Source organism: Empidonax traillii, unplaced genomic scaffold, assembly GCF_003031625.1.
Source record: "Empidonax traillii isolate 1590-97213 ecotype Southwest subspecies unplaced genomic scaffold, ASM303162v1 scaffold577:size403777, whole genome shotgun sequence".
NCBI classification, from domain to species: domain Eukaryota; kingdom Metazoa; phylum Chordata; class Aves; order Passeriformes; family Tyrannidae; genus Empidonax; species Empidonax traillii.
The window spans coordinates 120,401-145,104 of record NW_020955770.1 but is presented as its reverse complement, the minus strand read 5'-3'; the positions used below and the strand labels follow the sequence as shown (position 1 = coordinate 145,104).

Below are 24,704 nucleotides of genomic sequence, written 5' to 3'. Positions count from 1 at the left end.
TGGAAATATCTTCTCACCTGTTCATTTGAACATCTCTCCCTGTGTTTAGTATGTAACTCAGTGCAACAAAGACCTCAGCCAACGAGCCAAACCCAGGTCTGATCCGGTGGTGCCTCCTTTTCACGAGCTGCAGCAGCTGGATCAGGAGAAAAAGGTTATCCACAAGATTAGCCCAGTTTCACCTGCTCATCAGCCTTGGCCTGAGACATCAGGGCGGAATGAGCTGAGAGAAGTGAAATCACCTGCAGAAAGTGAAGCCTCAGGCACAGCAGCAAGAGCAGAGCCCAGGGAAGACAGACAATGGAAGGAAATGAAGCTGCGGCTGGACGAGTTGCCAGGAATTTTGGCACGCCTGTCCAAAATCAAGCTCACAGGTATCACTGTTCTTCTTTTATCACTTCTGGGCATCCTGTGTGATAGCAGAGTTCTTCAGGATGTTACTGGTACAGGGTGGCTTTTTGTGTGATAATTCCCACTTCCCTGATACAAAAGACTTGGGCTAATTCCATCGAATGTGTGCTGGGAAAATTGTTTTACGGAACCATCTGATAGCTTTCCCATTAAATTTGTGTAAAAATAATGAGGAGGAGGTTGCATCCTGTGTGAGCTAGCTTTTGGGAGTCATAAACAAGCAGGTATTGGTACAAAAACTACAGTGAAACTGGGTTAAGAAGTGAGTTTACAAATATTGTATTCAGTGTTTAAAGTTGTCTTGCTTAAGTTTACCAATATTCCATCTTATTTACATACCTTTCACTTGAGTACTCCTTGTTGTGAAATGAGTATTAAAAGTCCCAACAAAAAATAGTCCAAATAGTTTCCTGTATTATAAAGAAAAATGCTTGAGTCTGACCAAGTAAATTTTATAAAATAAGATTTAATTTAGTTTTCAATCAGTAGTAGTGTTGTCTCTTCCAACCAGCAGTTTTGTTAAGAAGTTGTTTTGCAGCCTGAACCACATTTTGCCTTGTTCTGGTAGTAATGTTTAACAACTATAAATTACTCCTTTGCCAATAGGTAGTGCTATATGTACTTTTATTGCTGAGGAAACTCTGATGATCTGATCATCTTGTCTACATCAATTGAAGAATGTAAATGTAATTTCCTAAGTCTCTGCCTTGGTGATCTTTCCAGTGGGTAGAATAAAATCCTGATAACAAGACTGTTCTCTGCCATAACAATTTGTTACAGTAAAAGTCCTGAATTCAGTTCACTTTTCAAAACTTTCTGTCTTGCAATATATGAGTTTTCATTGTTTGTTTCTCCATGGAAAAATTGTGCTGACCACATGGAGTGTATAATGGTGGTTTACATTTTCATCTCAGTGTTGATGAGACATCTCACATTTTGGACTTGGCACAACTGATCTTGTTTGTACATCTCGATTTTCTTCCTCATTGTTTTTTAGGAAACCTCAGGGCATTTATTTTGTGCTGGTAAAGAGTTTGATGAGATGAAAGCATGTCTTTGATAATTTAGCATGTCACTTTTATATATTAGCCCTGGTAAATTCATATTTAGGTGTATAAAGCTCTGACTAGCACAATCAGCAGTTATCAGGGTTGTTTGCAACAGCTTTGTGGCACTTCCAGCCTCAATTATTGCCTCATCTTTCTTTCTACATTATACAGGTCTTGCCTTTTTCTCCCCCACACCGCTCAGTTTTAGTAATACTTTGTTTCTGTAGGGCTCACCTGTAAGTGCTGTATGAACAATTAGCTCTTCTGGCATATTTTCAGCGAGGTGATTTTGTTTGAGTGGTTCTTATGTGAACTTGAAGGCTGTGCCAGCTATTGAGGGAGAACTAAATTAAAAATTCTCACTAGATCCAGAAATGAAAAGTTAAAATGCCATGATTAAGGGACCAGAGAGAGAGAAAATGAACTGCTCTTTTAAGCACTTGATGTGTTTGTACTTATGTTTGCTGACATTCCTGACAGGAAAGCTCAGTGTAATGTTGCTGCTGCTCCTCAAAACAGGAGTTTCAACAACTGCAGCAAGATGCCAGAATGTATTTACTGGGAGAAAGTAATTTCATGTGATACTTTTTCCTGTGGCCTCAGTGTTGCTGCAAAACTCTTCAGCAGTTTCCAGCAGGCTCTTTTAAATGCAAAAAGCAATTTCGACAGGCAAGCACCCACTCTGGATTTAAAATAGGCTGTAGAAGGCAGAGGTTAATGAGTTTCATTCCCTTCAGGACTGTTGTTTTGAGATGTAAACTTAACTACTAATTTCTGAACAGCTGTAGAATTTTTAATCTGACTTCGAAGTCTAGAAGAGGCTGTGCCTTTAGCCTGTCTCTGCTGTCACTGGAAGAGTTCTTGAGCCAAGGTAAGCGTGGTAAACTTTGTACCTGTGGAGCAGGTATAGAGACATACAGAAAAAAAACTCAAGCTCTCTTCTCATTTTGATCCCTGTAGATTTTGTGTGGAGACTTTTTTGGATGTGGAAAATGTGAAAGAATAAATTGAATGAAGAGTGTTCTGTAGGAGGGGAGGTCCTTTGTTGGTCTTTATTGATAATAGGGAGAGGGGCTGGAATAATACTGGGTGTAGTGTAGCAAGGAAACAGGATTAGCTTTTCTTCCAAAATGGAGCAAATTATATATTCTGTAAAGAATATGGTGGTGTAGTTCTTTGATTTTACTTTTTTTTTTTTTTAAGAATAAATTCTCTGAGGTCAGTTTTTTAAGTTACAAATGACACACAACTGAGTTCCTTTCACCCATGAAGTTCTGATAGATCTCATATCCTGTGTGGTTTTTTTGGCAGGCTCTTTATTTATACTTTTTAGAGTATGAAATAACAAAAAAACAAACTCTGCATTATGCTAAAATGGGACTTCCTTGTGCCCTGTTCTTTTCCCGCTGCTGAAGGAGAGGGGTTGTTTGTTTGTGTTCTGAACTGTACTTCACCTTTGAAAGGAAATGAGTTTAGCTATTTCCATACCCTCCTGCTTCATGTAAACTGCAGCTCATGTGGCTCTGCCATTAGAAGCTCTGCCTTAAAAACAGGAGTAGATTTTTGTTTATGTTCTTTTGCCATAGAAAACAATTAGGGAACTTTTAATTACTTGTCGCATAATCTGCCTTCTTGTGTTCGGTTTCCATCCATTCCCATCTCTGTGGTGTGCTGTGCTGGCTGCTCTCTCAGCAGCTGCATCCTGCCATCCAGGCACTTGGAAAGCTAGTGCATCTGTCTGATAGGTTTTTATAATTATAAATGTCATTGTTGTCAGCTTGATCCTGAAGTTTATGTGTTGTGTAACCTAAAATAGGAGAGGGACACAAGGTGTGGGAATAGGAGGAAATTCTAGTGATTTATAATGCACACACGTGAAGAATTTCAGGTTGTCTCATCTTCTTTAACTTCGAGTTTAGATTGAAGTAACGTTTCCTGCAGGAATTACAGATAAAAACTCAGATGAGCTGCATGCAAAAAACATGGGAAAATCCAAGGTCAGTTTTTAATTTGGGGGAATTGTGCATGGTATGAAAAACGCTGAGTGTTTCCTGAGATATTCCTCTGTTGTTTGTGAACATTTCCTTGTTCTTGCTCCTGTGGAAGGTTGGTCTTTTGGAGAGGACAGCCAGATTGGCACAGGTTGCCCAGAGAAGCTGTGGCTGCCCCATCCCTGGAAGTGTCCAAGGCCAGGTTGGACGGGGCTTGGAGCAACCTGGGCTGGTGGAAGGTGTCCCTGCCCATGGCAGGAGGTGGAACTGGATGGGCTTTAGGGCCCCTTCCAACCCCAACCATTCCATGTTTCTGTGATGTACAGCACCTTCTGTGTTTAAGGAAAGACTGGACATGGCAGTCAGTGCTCTGCTCTGGTTAACAAGGGTTGTTCAGTCTAAGCTTGGACTTGGTGGTCTCAGAGGTCTTTTCCAACCTAACTGAATCTGTGATTCTGTGATTGTGTAGCCCCTGTCTGAGAAGTGGATCAGCATGGGTGGACAAATATGATAATTTATGAGCATCTTCAGTTTTGGAGACTGAACTAGAGCATTTTTTTTTCACGTGTCTTCTTATAAGAAAATAACCCCGTTTCTTGTATTAGAAAAGAGCTGGAATTTATTGGCTGTATTGCTACTGTCTGGATTTGTGTCTTTGCAATGGTGATGCTTTAACACAAAAGTGCTGAACTGGAAATCAGAAGCCTGAGATATCTGGTAGTGTTTTAAGATGTGGCTGTGCACATCCTGCTTCATCTCTTGTCTGTTGTGTGTTGGTGACACAGTGATGGAGATCCAGCTTTGCATAGTGGGTTTCCAGTATGTTCCTACTTTATTCTGGAATGATAGGATTTATTATGGCATTTATTCTTTAAATGGTAACTTCAGTATAACCAGAAACTTTGACAAAGATTTATCAGTAGATATTGTTCTGACTATAACTAGTGCACGTTTATTCTCAGTTCTAAATATATTTCATAAACTTATCAAAATAGTTCTCTTTTTGTGATTAATATGCCAGCAACTATTATCCCATCAAAGAAACAAAAGCTGAGTAGTGGAAGCTCGCTGGCAATTTATTTTCCACGCTACAAGAAAAACTAATGAAATAAAAATAACCGTTATTACAGTTTATTTTTAGCAGATCAATTTAAAATTGTTGGATGGATGTTTGTAGTACTGCACTTGAATTTTATCTGATATCATGCAAAGGTTGTGTGCAGGTTATAATGTGCACATCAAAGCTTTGATATGCCCTAACAAACCTGAGTTTATAAAGGACATGTTGGTCAGGTGTGTGGCTCTAATACTGGTGCTACACTTGGCTTTCCAGGAGCCAAAGTGTGAAAACTCTGGAAGGAAAATTCCATCAGCGTTTGGAGAGCTGCTTTCCTTCAAGGACTGTATAAACCCTTGCAGTGAAGGAGTGAAATTGTTTCTTAAATTAAAGCAGAAATGCGTTTGCTTTTGTTCCTTCCATGTGTGCTGATATATCACCAATACAGGAGTAGAAGGGAACTCTAAAGCAGAATTGATTTGCTTTGGCTTTCTTTGGTTTTATTTTGGCTTGGCTGCTTTTTAATAGGAGGCAAGCAAAATATGGCAAAGTGATTCACATGCTATAAATACAAATACAGGGATTTATAAAGGCAGGTCACATTGTGATGGAGTGGAAAAGGAATGTAAAGAACACACTAGGCTTTTTGACTGTATTTTTATGCTAGAAACACTATAATTCACTCTTTGTCACCAGTCCATTAGCATTTTCTTTTTCATTTACATTGAAACGGGAGACAAATGTCCCCTGTTCATTTTTGTTAAAGCTAAAAATGTTTAAAAGACTGAAAATTAGGTTTAGGCTGAGATCATAAGTTTAAGTCTTGGCTTCTTTTTGAAGAGTGAATATAATGCCAACTCTCATCAAGCCTTGGAAGGATCGATTCCATCTATTATGCAATAAGGTGAAGTTAATTTGGCCCCTAAAGCACTAAACTAACAGGGATTAAAAAACAAACAGAGTCAATGACCTCATTCCCTTGATGTGATCTCAATTAAATATACTTTTCCTCCAACGAGGGAAGTTGAAGAGTAAATTATTGCTTCCACAGTTAAAGAAAATAAACTTCCCAATCCAAAGGGAGCATTTTCCTGTTTACTGCTGATGTGTTGCATTGGAATATTTGGGTAGTGAGGGAAGCAGGGAATGCCTGGTGTGCAAACCCTGCCCAGACAACAGAAAATACCTGCTTTAAAATGGGATAGGGGAGAGGATGTACTGCAACCTTTCTAAATGAGCTCCTGATAAGTCAAACTGAAGTGACTGGCTGAAATTAATCTGGAGAAATCAATGGGGACTTTAATTAGTGCTGTAGCTGTACAGTATTCGAATTTCTTTGGGGTCAGGGTAGTGCTAATGTTACACTGACTGTTTGCCAATCTGCTCCACCTTTCTTCTCCAGTAAATGAGCTGGTGTTTTCCCATAATAAATTGGTGTAAAGTGCTCTCTAAGATAAGTTTTAATTAAATTCTTGTCTGGAAATGAGTGTGTGATTTATTATGCAAAAAAATGAATGTAATCACTCTCAGAAATGCGAACGCCACCGTTCACTGTCATTTTCTGTGCGTTTTTTAACTCTTCAGTTGGACCCAGTGCATTTCATGTTTTCCTGTGCACTCTACCGAGAAGTTTGGGAGCTAAGATGGTGTGGTATTTATATAATAAATGGGTCCAGCCTTTCAGAACAATCAGTACCTTCATGTCTGTGCGTCTGGTGGGGCAGCAGAATCTGTGGTTATTTCAGGGCTGCTCAGAGGGTAAAGCTCTGTCACAGATCCACTGCATTTTAGAAGAAACCTGTGACGCCATAACAAGGCTAAATAATAAATGCTTATCGTAATATTAGGTATATTCTTATAATAATATTCAATCACCAGTGGATTTTAATGCTTAGAGAAAAGTTTTGATGAGCAGCAAGTTTTCTTCACCGTGTTTTTTGGTATTAAATCCTCAGGTTCTTATGCAGGCACAGCTCTTAAAATGAGCACTTTGCATCCTTGCTGACAGGTCGCTGCCATGACATTTAGTTTTTCATCTCAAGTAACACTGCTTAATAGATAATCCAGGTATTTTCAGTCAGCAGAGGTTATTTATTTGTATTTAGCTTCAGACAAATGGTAGACTTTGCAGGACTCAGGAAGATAAGAACATTTTGGTGCTTTGATTTGAGCTGACTGAGTTCTGGAACATGTAATTACATGCGGAATATAATTTAAATACTTTCTGTTTAATAGCTGTTAATTTCAGATTGTAAGGTTCAAGGTCACGAGGAAGATATTCCATAAGTGTGCTGACTTTTATAGTATAAGAAATTTGCCATGTCATATTATTTCTTGCCAAAAGTGATGTTCGTGAGACCTATTATTTGGCAAATTACAATATTAGGATTGAGAGTTAGGTAACTTTCATTTTAAGGGATGTGATTTGCAGTAGTGTACAAAAGTTATAATTTTGGATGACAACACTGAAATGGATTTTCATGAATGCACTCAAATTTGGAGGCCTATAAATGCTGTCGGGTCCTTGAGATGATGTGATTGTGCCTTCAGCCCAAAATGGGCAAGTCAAGTGGGAGCAGAGATTGTGCAGTGAAATTACTGGCTACATGCTCTGAGTCTCTTCTTAGCTCTGCACTGCTTAAATTCCTGCTCTAATTTGATATAAAACATCTATCTCATTTGGGGATTTTTCTTACTGTTTTTCTTCCCCGTTAGACGTTGCAGTGACACGTGAGTTCCTGGAACATGGACATGTTGAGTGGGGCACTTTGGTCCTGGGGCAAATCCATAAAATAGGGAATGCAGAGACATAAACGAGGCTTGTCTGACACTTGTCTTTTCGGTTGCCTTCACCTTTCCCTGTTTCAGCTGATGCTTTGCAAAGGTTAAGGACTCATCCCAGAGCTTTCCATCCCACAGGTGTTGCTGTTTAAGTTCTTTTCTACCTCTTTTTTTCTACCTTCTGTTTACCTACCAAACCTCAGATTGGAGAACATTCTTTTGTTGTTTGAAAAAATTGATAAATAACTAAGATTGAGACTGAAAATAATTCATAATTTGGAGGGCAATCAACTGGCAGGAGCTCAGGTGTTGAACAGTGTATTTTCTGGTGGGTTCCCCGGTGAGATTGATAGCCCAGCCAGCAAAGCTCAACCTGCTCAGACTGAAGAACTTAATTTCATCAGGATAACACATCCCATGGAATTTTTACTCAGAATATTCTGTGGCTTTTTATTTTCACCTCTTCTACTAATATACTGATCTTTCTGTGGTTTTTGTTTCATCCCTGACAGTTCTTCTGATTTTTGACTTCTCCATGTAGAATATTATTATTAATTGTACTCAGTTCCTGGAGCTACTGTGATCCATAAAAGTAGCAAAAGCTTAACCTGCACATGGGTTCTTAGAGTCTGAAAGCCTTAATTACAGTGTTGTGCACAAAGGAGGTGGTTTCTGGTGGATGCTCTGACCTGTGCCCTCCCTGTGTTGCAGCTCTGGTCGTCAGCACCGCGTCCGCCGGCTTTGCCATGGCCCCGGTCCCTTTTGACCTGCCCTGTTTCCTGCTGGCCTCCCTTGGAACTGGCCTGGCGTCCTGTGCTGCCAACTCCATCAACCAGGTCAGTCCATCCTCATCTGAACAGCAAACTGGTGTCATCCTGGCTCCTGAAAGGCTGCCAGGGAGCGTGACTGGGTGGCTGGGAGTGCTGTGCCTTCAGCTGCCGTGTGAGCTCTGGGCTGCTAAAACTGACACCACGGAAGGAGTGTGTGCCTGGGAATTCGACTGGAGTTGCTAGGCACAGTGTTGTTTATACAGAATGGAGTTGATGAGGTTTTAAGCCTCCCAATAATAATGTTTATCTTGGTAATACCAAGCCTGGATCCCTGAAAATGGCAGAGGAAGAACTGGGTAATTGGAGCGTAAGAATAGCCAGCGGGGGCTCCAGCCTCACGGGCCTGGTTCTTTGGATGAGTTATTGCATGACCTTGTTGGATCTGTGTAAAAAAAGTGGCTCAGAGCACCTCTCTAAAATGTCAGTAGTGGGAATTTGGTGGGGTTTTGTCCAGGGTATCTCCTACACATCTGCAGAATGCACTGAAAATCTCCACTGTGTGGAGGTTGTTCCATGACGATGTTCCGGTGCCTGAACTTCCCTGCGTGTGCCAACATGCCTGTGGAGCTTGATCTGATCTCAGCTCTCCTCCACTCCAGCTGGGAAGCAAAGCTGCTGCTGGGCTCTTCCTACACCCCAAAGGGAAGCTCAAGCAATGAACAGGTAACAACACTTGTGATGAATAAAGTGTAGTAGCCGCAGTCACTCTCAGTTGTAAATATGACCAGGAAAAAGAAGGAGCAGCAGCGCTGCCACCTTTGATGGGACTTCATGTTTTCACTTGTGAGTCCTGGGACCCCAATAATGGAGGTTTCCTGGTCGACTCACCTTGGTTTATTTGGGCTCTGATGTTTACACCTTGGGAACACCTCAGTTGAAGGCACTCAGTGTGATTTTTGGGCTTGCACCCATCAGCACACATCTTGCTCAGCCTGAAATAAGTCCTGTTTATTGTTTTTACAGGTTTTACTGTTTGTTTTCACTGAGCTTAAAACTGGGGCAGGCAGCTAACTTGGTGTCTGTTTTCTCTGCAAAATTGGAAGGATGCTGCGTGGTTTTTACTTGCTTGGAAATGTTTATGTAGCTTGCCTAACTTGAAAACACCTAGGTAACCTTAAAAAATAATTTTAAGTAAGTCACACTATTTTCTGAGGAATACATTTGGTTATCATTACATATTTTTCACACAAGGGCTGGGTAGAAAAGCTGTCATAACTAAGGGGAAGCTTTGCTGGCTTTTGATACAATTTTAGAGGTGCACTTTTTACCTCCCTTTTTTGCTTTACTGCCTTTTTGATATTAAAAAATGCATTTGTGAGTTATCCTTTGAAATATATACTGTCATACTTACTTTCACCTTTGATGTGGATACTACTGGACTAAGAGAATCAATTATTGCTTATTTAGAGTTTCCTGTGCAACTTGCCTTGAGATTTTGATAGGTTTTCCTAGAGGTGACATTGGCAAACAAATAACTGGTTTTCTTTGTTTCGGTATCCATGTGTTGCCCGGTATATTTTGTCCCAAAAGCAGCAATTTTTTAAGCTCTTGGAAGCCACTTTTTAAAATACTCAATTACTTGGGAGGACCAGGAATCCTGTGGTGTAATTTGCAGTCGGACACTTCTGAGCCTTGTTGGGATAAGAGGGGGAAGTCAGGAGTGCAGTGACTTTGTGCTTGGGCTCGTAATTCACTGTTTATTCACTGCAAGTTTCTCCAGCCTCACAAAGTGTCTTTCTCAATCTCAGCTGAACACTTTAAATTTGCACATTTGCTCACGTTGAGCCACTTGGCCCGTGTAGAGAGACCTCCAAGGCAACTACTCCACGTAAAGAAAATAAAGGAGCAGAGTTGGTAACGAGGCAAAGGGAAAGAGCCCTGCTCTATGACCTTGTTTATCAATGGATCCTTTCAGTGGCTGAGTGTCCCTTTCCCGGTGTTGCTGCGTCTGAACCGGCTGGGAATTTAATTTTCCATAAATACTTTAAGCTTGGGTATCCGTCTCGACCTTTGGGAAGGAGCACATTTGACTTGGAACTTCCTTTATTGCTACTTTGCTCTGTCCATTGCTCCCCATACGCATCCACTTCTCTGGCAGCTCATGACTCATGTTTCCCTCGGTGCTCCTTGCGATCCCTTAAGGACCTTTTTATATGATAACCGTCTTCCCACTTCCCATATTGCCATAAATCTGTACATCTTTAAGGGCAGCTCATCTTTCCCACTCCTCGTTTTCCCTGATAAATCTGCATGCACGATTTACAGTCCCCAAATATGTCGTGGGAAGGTGAAGTGTCGACTGTGTAAGATTCTTGCCCGTGATTTAGGACAGGATGTGAGGAGCCTGGCCCTGCGAAAATGTAATAAGGATTCTATAACACTCGTGGAAGTATTGATACAGACTTTTGACTGTTCAAATTCTGTGATTTGGGGTTTTTTTTATCCTTTTTAACTTCTCTCGACCAGTTGATTTTAGCAATGTGGTGGGAGCTGAGAGGGTTTTACCCCCAGTGAATTAAGCTGAATTAACTATTTAAGTTGACTTAACTAATAGGAGTGAGCCAGACCTGTGCACACAGACCAAAACATTGGGGGTTTTTTTTGTCTTTTATAAAGTTTATCTGAAATAATCTTCTAATTATCACTTTCTCCTTGATTTCAGATGGGTGTATGTCATACTTTAAACCTGTTTTTTCCTAATTACAAGAGCCAGAAAGTTACAAAAATGTGCCCAAGTGGAGATTCTTACCCCACTTTCACTGTCTTTAACAAGAAAGCAATAAAAAAAGCCTGATGTAAACTGACAACTTTGTATTTTTTAATTGTTTATAGAAGTACAGTCTGGATATTTATCTGCCACAGTTGTGTGTTTACAAACAAGTTTCACAGCCCACAGATTCTAAATTCTAAATGTGCAAATAGAAAGAGCGTATTTTGATGTCGATTCTGTGAAACTGGATAATGATTTTTAAGAAGCTGGTGGCTTACTGTTTTGTGACTCGAGGGTGAAAAAGTTGTGTTGGAAAACGCCCCGGGAAAATACGGACAAAAAAAGGTACAGAGGGGGAAACGTGGTGCCTGTTCCACAGCAAGGTCCTCCTGGAAACATTTGTGTAGGAAAATGTCAGGAGATGAATCTTGGAATAATTTATGTCAGACGGTAGTTTGAGAGGAGCAGACTCTCCCAGGCCGGAGGAAAATGCTGTGAATTCCGGGGCTGTGGATAAATATCGGCGGGTCCCCGGGTTTTCCTGTTGGGGTCTGTGGGCTGCGAGGGAGGAAACTCCCGCGGGAAGGTGCCGGGGAGCAGAAAGTGTTTTGTTTGCCCTGTCCTCCAGCAGCAGTTGTGCCTCTGCCTCACCCCTGGCTATCACAATCCTTCAGGGCTGTACCTCGCACCTCATCCAGCATCGCCGCGGCTCCCACAGCCGCCGCTCCCCGCTTCTCTTCCACATCACCCGACACCGCGTTATGTCCTCCGGCCCTTCGGAATTGTACTACAACATGTCACCACTTCTCAGCCCCACCTGCTAAAACTGCTTGCCTCTTTCTTTCTTTTTTTTTTTTTTTTTTTAATTTTTTTTTCTTTTCATCCCTCTTTTTCTAACGGCGTTCTTTCTTCTTTTCCATCCTCGAAGTAACTTTAAAATTGTTCCGGACAGGTGTTTTTTTACTGGTGTTCTGCCTTTTGAAAATAACCAATGTTAATTAAATAAATTTAAAAATGAAATTTAAAAATAAATTTTAAAAATAAAACCACTTAAATAATAACCAATTATTTCAAGTGGGGGTTAATTAAAAAAAAAAAGAAAACAGACACTTAATGCACTTAACCAAGGAAGAGGTTGAGACACATTTTGTCTGTACCGTTCTTAAGCTAGCCAAAACCTCCAGAAAATCTCATTAGAAGGGATCAGCCTTATTAATTGCAGTTGTGGTAAGGAAATGGAAATATGTTCTGGGGTTTCATCTGCATGATTATCTTGAATAGAACAAATAGTTATTCCTAGTATATCACTTTTATGCTGTCTATATTCCTGACTCTTGTAGGGTTGTGTGTTGTTCCTTACAACTTACAAAACAGAATAAGCAAAACCTCTGTTTTCTGATTGGGGAAGAACCACTTTTGCAACTTATTTTTTCCCATAATCCAGGCTGTCATAGAAATGGAGCAGGAGAAAATTATATTAAGTTAGTTGATAATCTTTTAGTTTCTCGTAGCTCTGGTTTTTGATGATTTTTGAGAGCTGACTCAAGTTTCAAGGAGTGGAGCCTTACATTTATATTAGGGAGAAAACATGTCATTTTTGAGACTTCTAAGATAGTCGGCTCTGATTTATGGAGAAGGAGATAAAACATGAAGAGATGTTTACAACACAATACACGGCATTAAAATGTTAAAGGAATCACATGCACGTTTTATATGTCAAGTACATTCTTCTGTAACTGCAGCACAGTTAAAAAGTGGGAGAGAGCTCCAAAGATGAAAGCAGGATGTTTAAAATGGTTTGAGTTTAGTAACCGAGAGATAAAATGATGTGCTTGGGTTTGACTGATGGTACCTTGAGAAGGAAGCAGGCTGGGCTGAATGGCTTAGCTGAAGTTAGAGAGTTGAAAATGAGGAGTACAGTAAATATGTGAACCAGCATGAGAGAACAAATGTAAGTTAACGTCCCTGTCCCTTCGGGGTCTGAGCTGATGGCTGCGTTTTGCTCTTGATGTCGTCCTGTCTTGACAGGGGTGATCCCTTAGAAATGTGGCTGTAATGGCTGGGAGAGACGGGTTTGGTGTTAAAATAATGGAGTGAAACTCAGGGTCTGAGTTCATTTGCCAGCCCATGGACCCTGTGTGTGATCCTTAATATTAAGACAAACTGTGAAGGTCGTTTGGATGCTGCAGTGATGAGCACCGGGCTGAACGAAGTCAAAACAGAGCAGCCTTCCTTCCAGTTTCTAATCCACTCACTGGATTATCCTCACTGAAAAAAATTTCTTCCTTATATCTTGTCTAAATCTGTCCTCTTTGAGTTTAAAATCATCAGCCCTTGTCCTGTCACAACAGGCACTGATAAAAAAAAAGCTTTTTTCTCATCTTCTGAGTCTTCTTTAAGTATTGAAAAGCTTCAGTAGGGTCTCCCCAGAGCCTTCACTTCTCCAGGGTGATCACCCCCAGCTGTCCCAGCCCGTCTCCAGAGCTGAGGGGCTTCAGCCTTTGGAGCAGCTCCATGGTCTCCTCAGGATCTGCTCCAGCAGCTCCATGTCCTTCTGGTGTTGGTGACCCCAGGGGGAGGCAGCTCTGCAGGTGGGGCCTCACCTGAGCAGGGCAGGGGAGAACAATCCCCCCTCTCACCTGCTGCCCACAAAAACCCCTTTTGTAAGAACTCTGTTGTAAGGATTAAAGCAATAGGGGTAAAATAACCACCCCAAGGGTTAAACTAATGCGCAGAAACTGGTGGTTAGTGATAGATTGAAGAAGTAGAAAAATAAAATAGCAGGAGCCTGGCAGCCCTTCAGCCCCTCTTCTCTTTATTCCCAGTAGAGAAAGTCAACACAAAAGAGAACAAGTGTGGTTTTGGTGTTATCTCACAGTTCTTAAACTTTTCCTACCAAATAAGTGTTTTATTGAATGTCTGAAGGCATGGAGTGGGAACTTTTTATCCTGATGCTTAACATTTATGAATATGCTCTGCTCCGAATTGGAGGAGCTGACCCCTGTCAGATCATTCAACCCACCTCCACTCTGTGCAGGAGCTTTTTCCCAAGTAATCTCTTCAAAGTTCTGTCTCAGCCACTTTTGAAAGCTCTGAAAACTTATTTTTTTTGCTCCTTCCCCTCCCAGATAACTGCACTGCTGCGTTGGAACCAGAGAGCTGGTTTTAAATACCAACAAGATTCGCTCCATCTAGCGTATTTAAAAAAAAAAAAAAGATATTTGAATGATTAAAGTGATTTAGAAAGAGCCTAAAGTGACTTTCCGAGGTCTTGGCTTTCCAAATCCAAATGTTTCATGCCTGGCTCATAGCACCTTTCCCCTCCTGCCTGCGGAGCGATCCCGCCGGCAGGCTGGGAATGGGAGCGCGTCAATCAGCCGCACTCCCGGGCGCTCATTTGGGATTCACACCTGATGCATCTCTGTCTGCCTCTGAAGTCCCTTTGTTTTGACTGAGCCCAGTGCCTGCAGCAGCCGGCCTGGCCTTTCATCTGCTCCCCCCCCACCAGCGATCAAACGACTGTCAGGAGGGGTTATTGAAACCTGGTGCCGGACTCGGGGCGCGGCACTGGCAGTGGTGGAGGCAGCCTGGGATGTAAATTATGGTGGATGATAAATACAAGAGCAGTGCAGCGCTGGAAGTCTATCCCGGGCTCCAAAGCGTGCTGATAGATGTGCTTTGGTATTTTGAACTGCCAGGCAGCCTTCATTAGTGGTCACTGAAGATCGTAACTTAGGGCTCCGACAGATGATTCATAATTGCAGCAGTTGGATCAAGTTAGTGTGGTGGAATCCTTGATACCGAGTGGGAGTGGCTGGGATCTCATGAGCTGTGAAAATGATGTGCAGTAACAAGAACCACCCTGGGAAGGACCGATAGATTTCAGATGCAGAGATTATCTTTGCGAAGCCTAAATTGTTTTGACCTACAACAGAAACTTGGGAAAACATTATAAATTAATGCAGATCGTTGTTGGAGGAATTTCTCTTTGCTCATGTGCGTCTTGTGTGAGTGTGGTACTTGAAGAGTCTTGGAAAGAAAGTGGATGGCTTCCCTTAGCTCCAAAGTAACCCAGTCACCAAAGTGTGATGTTCAGCAAAGACAGTGAAATTAAGTATAATGACACCTTTTTTACTACTTTGCCTCCCTCTCTGGCTCTCATTAATAGCATAAAGCTTCAGATTTTAGGGGAGTTTAAATCAAAATGTTTTGATTTGATTTTTTCTCTCCTGTTACATCTCATATCAAAATCCAACACAAACATAAATAGGGGATAAGAAACGTCTTTAATGTTGTGCCCCTTCTTTCTGGCTCGTCATGCTTCCTGATTTGATAAAGGCTGCACAAAGTCAGTCCCATTATTAGCAGGGCAGTTGGTGGTGGGTGCTCACCTTTTCTCCCTGGTTACATTTTCTGATACCCCAAATGAACACCAGAAAGGGGGTGGTAAAGGGGAATTTTTAGAGTGGGGGCTGCGGGAAGGGAACCACCTCTGTGTTCCTCTGTTTTCTTTCTCTCCAGCTCAAACTTCCTTTCATCCAAGCAGGCACTGGTGATGGACACGGGCTGGGAGGAGAGACAGAGGAAATTCCTGTTGTTATCCTGAAACACCAGTGTGATGGACAGGAGCTTTTGGGTGGTAACTGCAGAAACCCCTTCTGTGCACGCAGAGATCCTCCAAATGATGCATTTGGATGCAACAGTTTGGTCCCCTTAGCACCACACTCACAGGATCCCTGGACACACCGGGGGGCAAGCGAGGTGGGGGGGGGGGGAAAGAAAGGAGTCATTTACCAAATGATTAATTGTCAGGAATACTTCAGTGGTGTGGGGTTCCCTTTAGATCCAATGCCAGATTTCCCCCGGAAGCCCTGATCACAGGCAGAACAAAGGAATTTCAAAGGGCTGAGATGATGGAATGTGGAGAGAGGACTAGACAAAAGGGAAAACCTAGTGCTTAATAAGATTTATCTGGCCTTTTGATCCATAGGGGTATTGCCTTTCTAAGCTTAGAGAAGGAAAAGTGAAAATGACTACTTGATATTTTTTTGTCAGTCTTTAAATAGGTGTTTTGACATTTCCAAATAGCTGAGAATTTCTCCAGCAATGCAAGTATTAAATTCTAACCTTATTAGATAAGTAGTGAAATGTCATTTGCCTTTTGTAATTTAAATGGTGCCGTATTCATCCTGTTTATTGCCTTGAGTTAGACTCCTGACAGTTGCAGAAACAGCAGTCCAGGACCTCGTGTACTGGGCTGTACAAAAAAAGAGCAAGAGCGTGGTGAAGTACAGCTCACAAGGGTGAAGGAAAATGATTTCCTGGTTCCCTGAAACCCTCTACCGATAGCATTTCTCTAGGGAATAACTCACTGAAACACAAACCCAGAGCATTCCTAGAGCCCCTTCCCTTTTGAATTATTTTGGGATTCTCTTTGAATTTCCACTGTTAAAAAATACTACGTAACTGCCACGAGTTCAGATTCTACTCTGCCTTAATTTTGGAAAGGATTTATGTGCAGTAAAGTGGTGTAAAAGTCCTCTTACTTGAATTTTGCATGACTGCTGTGCTGCTAAGACAAAGTTTTATTATGCTTTGACTTTGTTATACACAGCGTTGACCTGGCAAGCAGGTGTCCCATAAGAATCATCTCCGTAGCTCAGTAGAGAGAAGGAAGAAGAGGTTATAAGGAATGGGGTGGGGAGGGTCTTTAGCACACCTTTTCCTAGGAAAGGCTGGAGGAGTGGTTGGTATGGATGTTCCCACTGAAAGTGGAAAGGACCATTCTTGTGCAGTTGCTGGGCCTGTTGCCACTGTGAGGTTGGAGAGGTGAAACTCTTGTTTTCTGGGGACTTTTCATGTGGGGAAGCTCGGGGGACCTTTTTAGGTTTCTGTAGGAGCCTGGTGTAACCAAATGCATCTGTGGTGCACATTTGGTGAACGTCTCTGTAGCCCATGCAATAATAAATACTGGAAAGTCTGATGACAGTGTAGTAAGAAGTGCTTCATTATTTCAGTTCTTCTTTCCTTTGTCTCATGGGTCCCTTTCTGTTATCTTTAAATAGAATTTCACTGTCCTGGTAGTTTGGCACAGATATCACAGTGACATAATTATTTTGATTTTTCCTTCAAACCCCATAAATAGTTTGTTGGAAAAGCACTTCGAGGATTGTCAGGGTGGCAGGTCGTGGAGAACATGACAAGGTACTCTCTGACAAAAGGGATGCACTGATGGGTGGGTTTGGTTCCAGTTTGGAAAACTCCCTGTCATATGCAATAGTTATCTGCTCCTCTGGCACTCAAACATGAACTTTTTGAAGGCACTCTAACAGGTCTTTGAAGTAGAGTCTGCAGGTCACGGCAGATACAGGTAACAGGGGATCCTTCTTCATATCTGTGGTGGTAGCAGAGAATTTTGTAATTTAATATCTGTATTGCAAGAATGTCTTGAGAGTCTGGTGTTTTTTCCAGCGTAAGAAGGTAATGGTGTGTGTCCAGCAGTGTTTGCAGTCTGGGAAGTTACAGAGTGTGAAGGTATGTGGGTTTGCCTCTAAAAACCAAAACACTTCTCTGAGTCACACACTTTGCTTTTTCAGGGGAGCATAGAGAGAAGATTGAAAACCGAGCTGATTAGTGCGTGGAAATCAAAGAAGGTAGTTATTGTCGTGACAGATGTAGTCTTGAATGGAAACAAGCTGCATTAAGCATGTAAAAACTCAAGGACCATCCATCTTCTTTCTGGACGTGACTTAACTGAACCTTGGAAGTGCTGCAGGAAGTATTAAGATTTGTCAGAGCCTGCGAGTGTTGGTTCAGCCCCCGAGCCGCGTCAGCCGAGAGCCGGCTGAAAACCAACACGCGTCACATCCCACAAGAAACAAGAAGCTCATTGAGGCTTGATTTATGCTGATTAATATTCTTACTCATAGAACGCTTCTTAATTTTTCCCTGTATTGCCGCTCACGGGTTGGGGTGGATGTTGCTCCAGGCGCTAGCAAGGTATGTTGGTTCTTGGAAACGCGCCTACGCCGTGCAAGGGGTTTCCAGTTCGTGATCTGCCTAATTTATGGCAGGATGAGCACACATGGCATGTGCAACATCCTTGTTGCCAACTCTTGGGGCAGTTGTCAGTTGTCCTGAAAAGATCCCTTTACCCACAGTTGCTGACTGCTGGATTTTTTTATTTTTTTTTCGTTTGAAAATTCATCATGCCTTAAGTACGTGGGCATCTGACACATTCCTTGGGAAGGTGTAGATTATATATGCATACATTGCTCCACAGTTTCTTGGGTTCTGGTGGGAAACGGCCGTCCAAATTACACCAAAAAATTCAGCAGTATCCCCAGTGGGATTATAAGAGTGGTATGAATAGAAAGCTGTAGTAAATTCTTTTTAGACAATTTTTATTTGTAGTGTCGAATAGCCATTTACCACTAAGTGACTTTTTAAGAGGATTCTAAGCATAAGCTGTTTAATGAACGAGTAAACCACAGCTCTGGGCAGTAATCCATTTCTTCTGGCTTTTATGGGATCTGCATGGAAACCGAAGGAGGAGGTTAGTTTTCAATACCCAAATCATTAGGTGCATCATCCAGATTAAAAAGCACAAGACATGTTGGAAGTATCATTAAACTAAGGCAAGAAATAAAATGGGACACGTGGATGGAGATGTAAGAGTTATAACAGCTTAATAATATAAGCTCTGACTTCAAACCAAACGTGTCTGCAAATCTCTGAGGTTTGGTATTCTCAGGTCACTAAAGGCTAACTCTGCCTGGATCTGTATAGATTATGTAAATTTTTGAAGTAAACCAGACTTCTAGGAGATGAAAATCTGTCCCTATAATTCTCCTTTTAAGACTTCTTTCTTATTACAGTCGAGATTTATGTTGATGCTCCTAACAGAGACATGACAATCCCTTGTAACTTCAGAGAGTACCATAAAGGTGCTGGCATTTTAGAGCAGTCTGGATAGTTGAGCTTCAAACTCATTTTTATGTTCTGAAATCAGATACTTTTTAAAATAATAATCTTTTACAAGCTGCATTAAGACTCAGAATGCCTTGTGTTTATGAAAGGGCATTAAAAGCAAAATATTATCTTTGAAGGGCATCCATTATAAAAGTGTATGTCTGAAATGCCTCAGGCAGCCAGGATTGGGAATAGAGAATAAAGCTGCAGTGAAGGGAGGGCCCTGCTGTGTCTCTCTTGCTGCTTGTGCTGGTTACAGCTGGATTCCCAAAGTCTTCCTACCGTCCTTCTCGGGCGATTCCCAGCAGTGGGAGCTCCTTTGTGCTCAGCTGAGTTTTCCTCACGCCAAGGAAAGTTCCCGTTGGTTTGAGGATAAGTAGCAGAGCCATGTCTGGAAGGGACAAACGCAGAGTGTCGGCTGGCAGAGCTCCAGCCGTAACGGGGAGATGCTGAACTCCGATCTGCGTGTGGAGTGCACATTCCTCATCCTTGATTAAAGTCTTGGGGGCGAGGACCACTCCTGGTGGAAATCATTCGTGCCTCCCCTGTAAGATGACGGTTGACTTCAACTCCCTCCTGATCTGGATGTTTCTGAAGTTTCTTTTGAAGTGGGGCCAAGAGGTGATGCAGAGGCTCATGAGCAGTGCAAGTTTTGTAGGGAGAGTTTAAGTATTTTATTAGAATTACTGCGAGACTCAGAGAAAATGGATAACCTGTGAAGCACAAACTTTCTTCAAGTCATTGTGCAGATGTGGTTCCACAGCTCTGGTCATACCTAGGACTAGTCTTCTTGGACTCTAAGAGCTATTTTTGTGCTGGGATTGTGTAAGAATAAATCAGTGGTACTAATACAATGCCATAATTAGAATAGCCTTAAGTGGGTGACAGTGAGGCAGAGTGTGATGAAGGTCTGTAAAAACACAACTGGCAGGGAGAAGACATTTAGAAGATGGTTATTTAATACCTCTTGAAAACAAGAATGAGAGCTTTTAGCAAAAGGCAAATTAGAAATGAACAGAGGTGGGTGGTCAGACACTGAACAGGCTGCCCAGGGCAGTGGTCATGGCTATAACCCTGACAGAGCTCAAGGAGTGTTTGGACATTGCTCTCAGGGACAGGATGGGATTTGCTGGGATGTCCTGTGCAGGGCCAGGAGTTGGACTGGTGATCCTTGTAGGGCCCTTCCAACTCAGGGTATTCTATTTGCTTTTTTTTTTAAGCCAAAAGTCCAGGTTTTGGGTTCACTTGACTCCCCAAAGCTGCTTTGCTTTGGCTGCTGTCACTGTAACCTTTTGTGCTTGGAGAGCTGTAACCTTTCTTTTCAAGTCTGAATTTTGCTGCAAGTGCTTGCGTGGTTTTCTTGTCTCTTCTGTTGCAGGTTGTGCAACCTCTGTGGGGTTTTTTGTGGTTAAAAAGAGAGGTAGGAAAGGCTGATTTTAAGTATTAGTCCCAAAGAGAGAAATAAAAGGGAAGAACCAAGAGCTTAAATGCTTTGGAATGAAACATATTTATCACAAATGGCTCTTTGCATTGCTGGAGAATGTGAAGAAGTGGTGTTTGGGGATGCTCTTGAAAGATCTGCCCTTTTCAGTGGGATCTAGAGCAGAACAATGAGCAGAAATGGCTGGTTACATCCCAAACTAGGCTTTCTCCCTGTCTTGTGTTTAATTCTCTGTTACTGCTGAGAGGATCAGATTTAAGCTGTGCTTCAGGCATTCATGGCAGAAGCTCCCCCCTTCCTGCCTTGCACTCTTTCCCAGAAGATCTCTCCACAGAGGCCAAAGTTGCAGGATATTCCCCTCAGCCACTCTCTCCACAGATCAGTGTCTGTTCTGGTGCTGCTCTGCTGATACAGATTCCACATGTAATTGTGACTACCCCTGACTTCCAAAGAAAGCCCTCAAAGAAGTTATCCCATGGCTTTTGCTGGTTTCAGATTTGCAGCTCCAGTGCAGAAGACCTTTTCTTCTGTGTCTCCAGACACTGGGGATGTGTTGGGTACAAAGCCCTGGGTATGTTTTTTCCGGTGCCTGGGAGTTGTGTGTGACTGTTCCTTGTGCAGGCGACAGTCTCAGAAAGTGGCAGTAATTGTGATAATGTAGCATAGAGCTCCTCTCTGTGAAATTCAAGTCTTTTTAACATCACCACCTTCAAAGACAATAAAAATTCCAGTCTGCATTTATCTATTCCCATGTGAGGAGTTACTGCCGTGTATATTGTATCATTCCATGTGAAATTCTTCTGCTTAATAGTCTCATTTATACACAGTTGTCTGAGGTCAGTTTTCCATTTTGCAGTTGTCAAACAGCTGTCAAATTAAGAGACCAGATCCCAAAGTTCATTTACATTTTATGCCATTCTTTGGGTGCCTGTTTCATATCTTAATATAACTAATGATTTATCTACATATCTTAGTCTTCTTTCTGCACTTGTTTTTCACAGATGTTCACATCCTCCTCTCCTCTTCAAGAGCAGCCCTTAAAATAAGGCTTGTGTAACTTTTTATTTGTTGAGGCTCTTCATTATACAGCCAAAGCAAGACGGTTCTCTATTTTCAGTGCAGGCAATGAAAGTGAAAACAGTTTAAATTCTGTCTCATATTAATGATAATTTGAAATTTGAACTGGGAAACAGAATAATAATAAAAAAAAAAAGTTCTAAATGTGCTGCTAGAAATTACAAAAGAGAAGATCTGAATATCATTCATTTATCATTGGTTTTGGTTAATAATTAGCCCAGCTATTGATTTCCCCCTTTAACTTTAGATTTCTTGTTCTTCAATAGGAAACCAAAATAAAAAGGGCTTTGTTCACAAATCATCTTTGTAGTAAAATGTATTCATTTTTCATCCTGGGGAATATCAAAGGCTATCACATGAGTGAGAACACAGAGACTAAATTGGATACTATTTGTGGTTTTGTAGGATGATGATTCTTACGTCGCTGAGTTCCAAGCGTAAATTTATATGTGGAAGATTTAGGGGTTGCTTTCTTATTTTTTTTTTTTTCCACTGGTGTAATGATCAAAGGAATATCTCCATACATGCCATTGATGTCTTACTACAAAGTACTTAAATAGCCCGAGGTAACCATCTACTTTATAAAAATTCCTTAAAGACAGGTAGGACCCTTGGGTGTTAAACGTATCCTTTTGAGCTCGGTGTGTTTCCAGGGGAGGAAGGCAAGAGAGATTCTGTTACAGGCCTGAGCAGTTTTCTCTAGAGCTGAGCTTTGAAGGGCTCTTTAAAAAGTTGCCTTAAATTATGGTCAGTGGGGGAAGTTTGTCTGGGATACGCAGAGAACGTTCCCAAACCCAAGCACTGTAACTTGGTTAACTCTTTCCAGCTTTGGGGGGAAATGTTCTGCTCTGTACAGATGTTTTTGTAGCCACTTTACATTCTGGAAAGAGGCAGTTTCAAGCCTGTTGATGGTCCTTTGTGCCAGTTGCTTCAAGCCCCTGTGCTTGGCTAAGAAAAGGGAAACAATATCCGTGCTATTTGCTGCATTTCATAGGCATTTCGTAGGCAATTATTAGTCTTTTCGGTTGATGGGATCCGCATTGGGATTGTAATAAAACACAAGTCAATGTGAAATTGGATGCAGACTAGGAGAGCAGATAAAACCAAGTGAAAATTAATGACAGATGTAAAAGTTATTGGTAATAACGTAGTCATCTTTTTACAATCTTTTTCCGAACTATATTTTTATTTCAGCAGATGTCACTTGAAATCTTCAGAGTAAATCATCTCTTTGATTTCGATTATGATCTTCAATACAGAAAGTAGCTTAATTGTGATGGGTTCTGACTTATTTATGAACAGGTTTTTCCATTTGAGGGCAGCACACAGATCCCAGGCTGCTGAGTTGTTCGGAATGGCAGGAGGCAGAGTGCTCCAAGAACTATCCATAAGTCTCTTTTTATGGCTTCAGATGCCACTAGCATTAAATCCTGAGCCCACAGAGCATCCCTGAAGCTGGGGATCTGTCATTGTCACAGGTGGGACGTGGGGAATGGTGGGGTTGGTTTGCTCAGTGTTCTCCAGGAAAAATTTGGGAAAGCTCAACTTTTCAGTGCCTGTTCAGTGCTAAGCACAAACAGCACTTCTACAAGTAACTGTAAAAAGCCTTCCCTTCTTGTTTTAAATTGTGAGCAAGCTCTGTTTTCTTAGTTTCTCCCATGCCAGATCAGGCCAAAGGGCTGTCTGATCAAGGATTCTCTCTCCAGCAGGAATCATGGATGCCCTGCAATCATGCCACCCCTCCTGTCTCAGACCCATCGGATCTCCTCATTAGTCTCTTCCTGGCCCTGTTGGCAGCACTGGGAGGAGGATTCTGGATGTGGGCAGCACCCACCAGCCCCCTGGGTGCCTGCAGGGATGGGGGGCACTCCTGGGCAAGTCTGGTCACAGCCAACAGCTCTTCCCCCCTTCTGCACTCTTGAGGCTCCTTCTCCTTTTCATCATCCCCCGAGCTTTCCCCACCACACTTGTTTGCAGTGGAGATGGAAAAGGCAGCTTTCCTTTGGAAGGTGAAAATCAGTAAGAGAGTTCTATGGTAGTAGATTCTTAACCTTAAGACATCACAGGCATGAGAGGATGTGTTTTCAGAAGGCTTTCCAGCAGGTTTTGTGTCAGGGACTCCTTGAAACAACGATGGTGTCTCTGTATCTGTGAAAACTTTCCTCCACAGATTTATCCAGTTCCCCTTTTTAGCCCTGGGAGAGGCCATGACCCCTCATCTCCCTGTTTGTTCCCTGTGTCATTTATGACATTTTTCATATTCTTCCTCTCTTGCCCTTTTCCAGGCTGAGGAAAGCTGTTCCATCTTGGTTCTACTATATGGAACCTGTTCCATACCTGTGATCGTCACTGTCTTTACTTGTTTTATGAACTTCTGTTTGGGAAAGGAGGACTCCAGCAACAGTCCTTGAGGGTGGAGGCAGGGATACAGGATGGAACAGAAGGGATTTGTACAGTGGCAGTGTGTGTGCAGGGCAGCATCCCTCCCTCAACAGGCACGTCCCTGCCTACACACGTAAGCTCACTGAGCGCAGTGGAGAACAGCAAATTTGATTAATCAAGTCCTTAAGATAATTAAACTTTAATCAGACCTCTTGGGACAGCAATCAATCACAGCAATCAACTATCTCTGCTGTGGTGCCTCTAGCTTTTGTTTTTATTTTCTTTTCTTGTTAAGATCATTTCTGAATAGTGACTGAGTCTTCCGTAGACTCGTCTATTCCTATTTCAAGGTTAACCCATCACATGAGGGATCCAAAATGTGCTCCATGAGGCTGGCTCGAAGGATGGCTTCTGCTTGTGAAATCAAGCTTTCTCCCAAGTCCCTGCAGTGTTTTTCTTTGTCCTCAGTGCCCATTCCAGGATGGTTTTTATTTGCTGCAGGAAATGCACATGTTTTCAGCCGCCTTCCAGAGTGTTGCTGCGCTCGCCCCGTCTTTCTCACCCATGTGTTGACTTTTCCATGAGGCTCAAAGAGAAAGTGCCTCCTTCCCTGCCTGGATCTGCTGAGCAGTTGCATCTGTTTCAGATCTGAAGGATCGCTGGTGTGCTCAGAAACTTGTCCCTTTTTTTTTCTTTCCCCCAAACTGTATAATTTATTCCAATCAAATGCTTTTGATTTTTCTTTCTCTGTCTGCTATTCTGTAGTAACCTGGAGGCAAAGAGAATTTTAGAAACGTGTCCTAGCTATCTGTACTGATGTGCTCCCGATATATTGTTTACCCTATTTGTGTTCACAGTACCCTTTTTTTCTCTTTATTTGCCACAAACAGGCCCAAAAGTGAAGCTGAATTACTGTCAGACTAGTGTGTGAACCAACAGACCAGGTAGAAAAATACCATATCTGCTGGTGACCAGCTGACAGAGCAAAGCTAATGAAAGCATCA

General features: G+C 42.0%; 1 protein-coding gene across 1 annotated transcript in view; it reads left to right on the top strand.

Annotated features, from left to right (window-relative positions):
* The window catches only part of LOC114064754 (protoheme IX farnesyltransferase, mitochondrial), a 101,108-nt gene that overhangs the window by 3,791 nt on the left and 72,613 nt on the right, over nucleotides 1-24,704 (top strand). Inside the window, exons 3-4 of the mRNA XM_027898074.1 lie at nucleotides 50-374; nucleotides 8,001-8,125. Of these exons, the coding sequence (XP_027753875.1) occupies nucleotides 50-374; nucleotides 8,001-8,125 (450 nt within the window). The remainder of the gene's footprint in view (nucleotides 1-49; nucleotides 375-8,000; nucleotides 8,126-24,704) is intronic.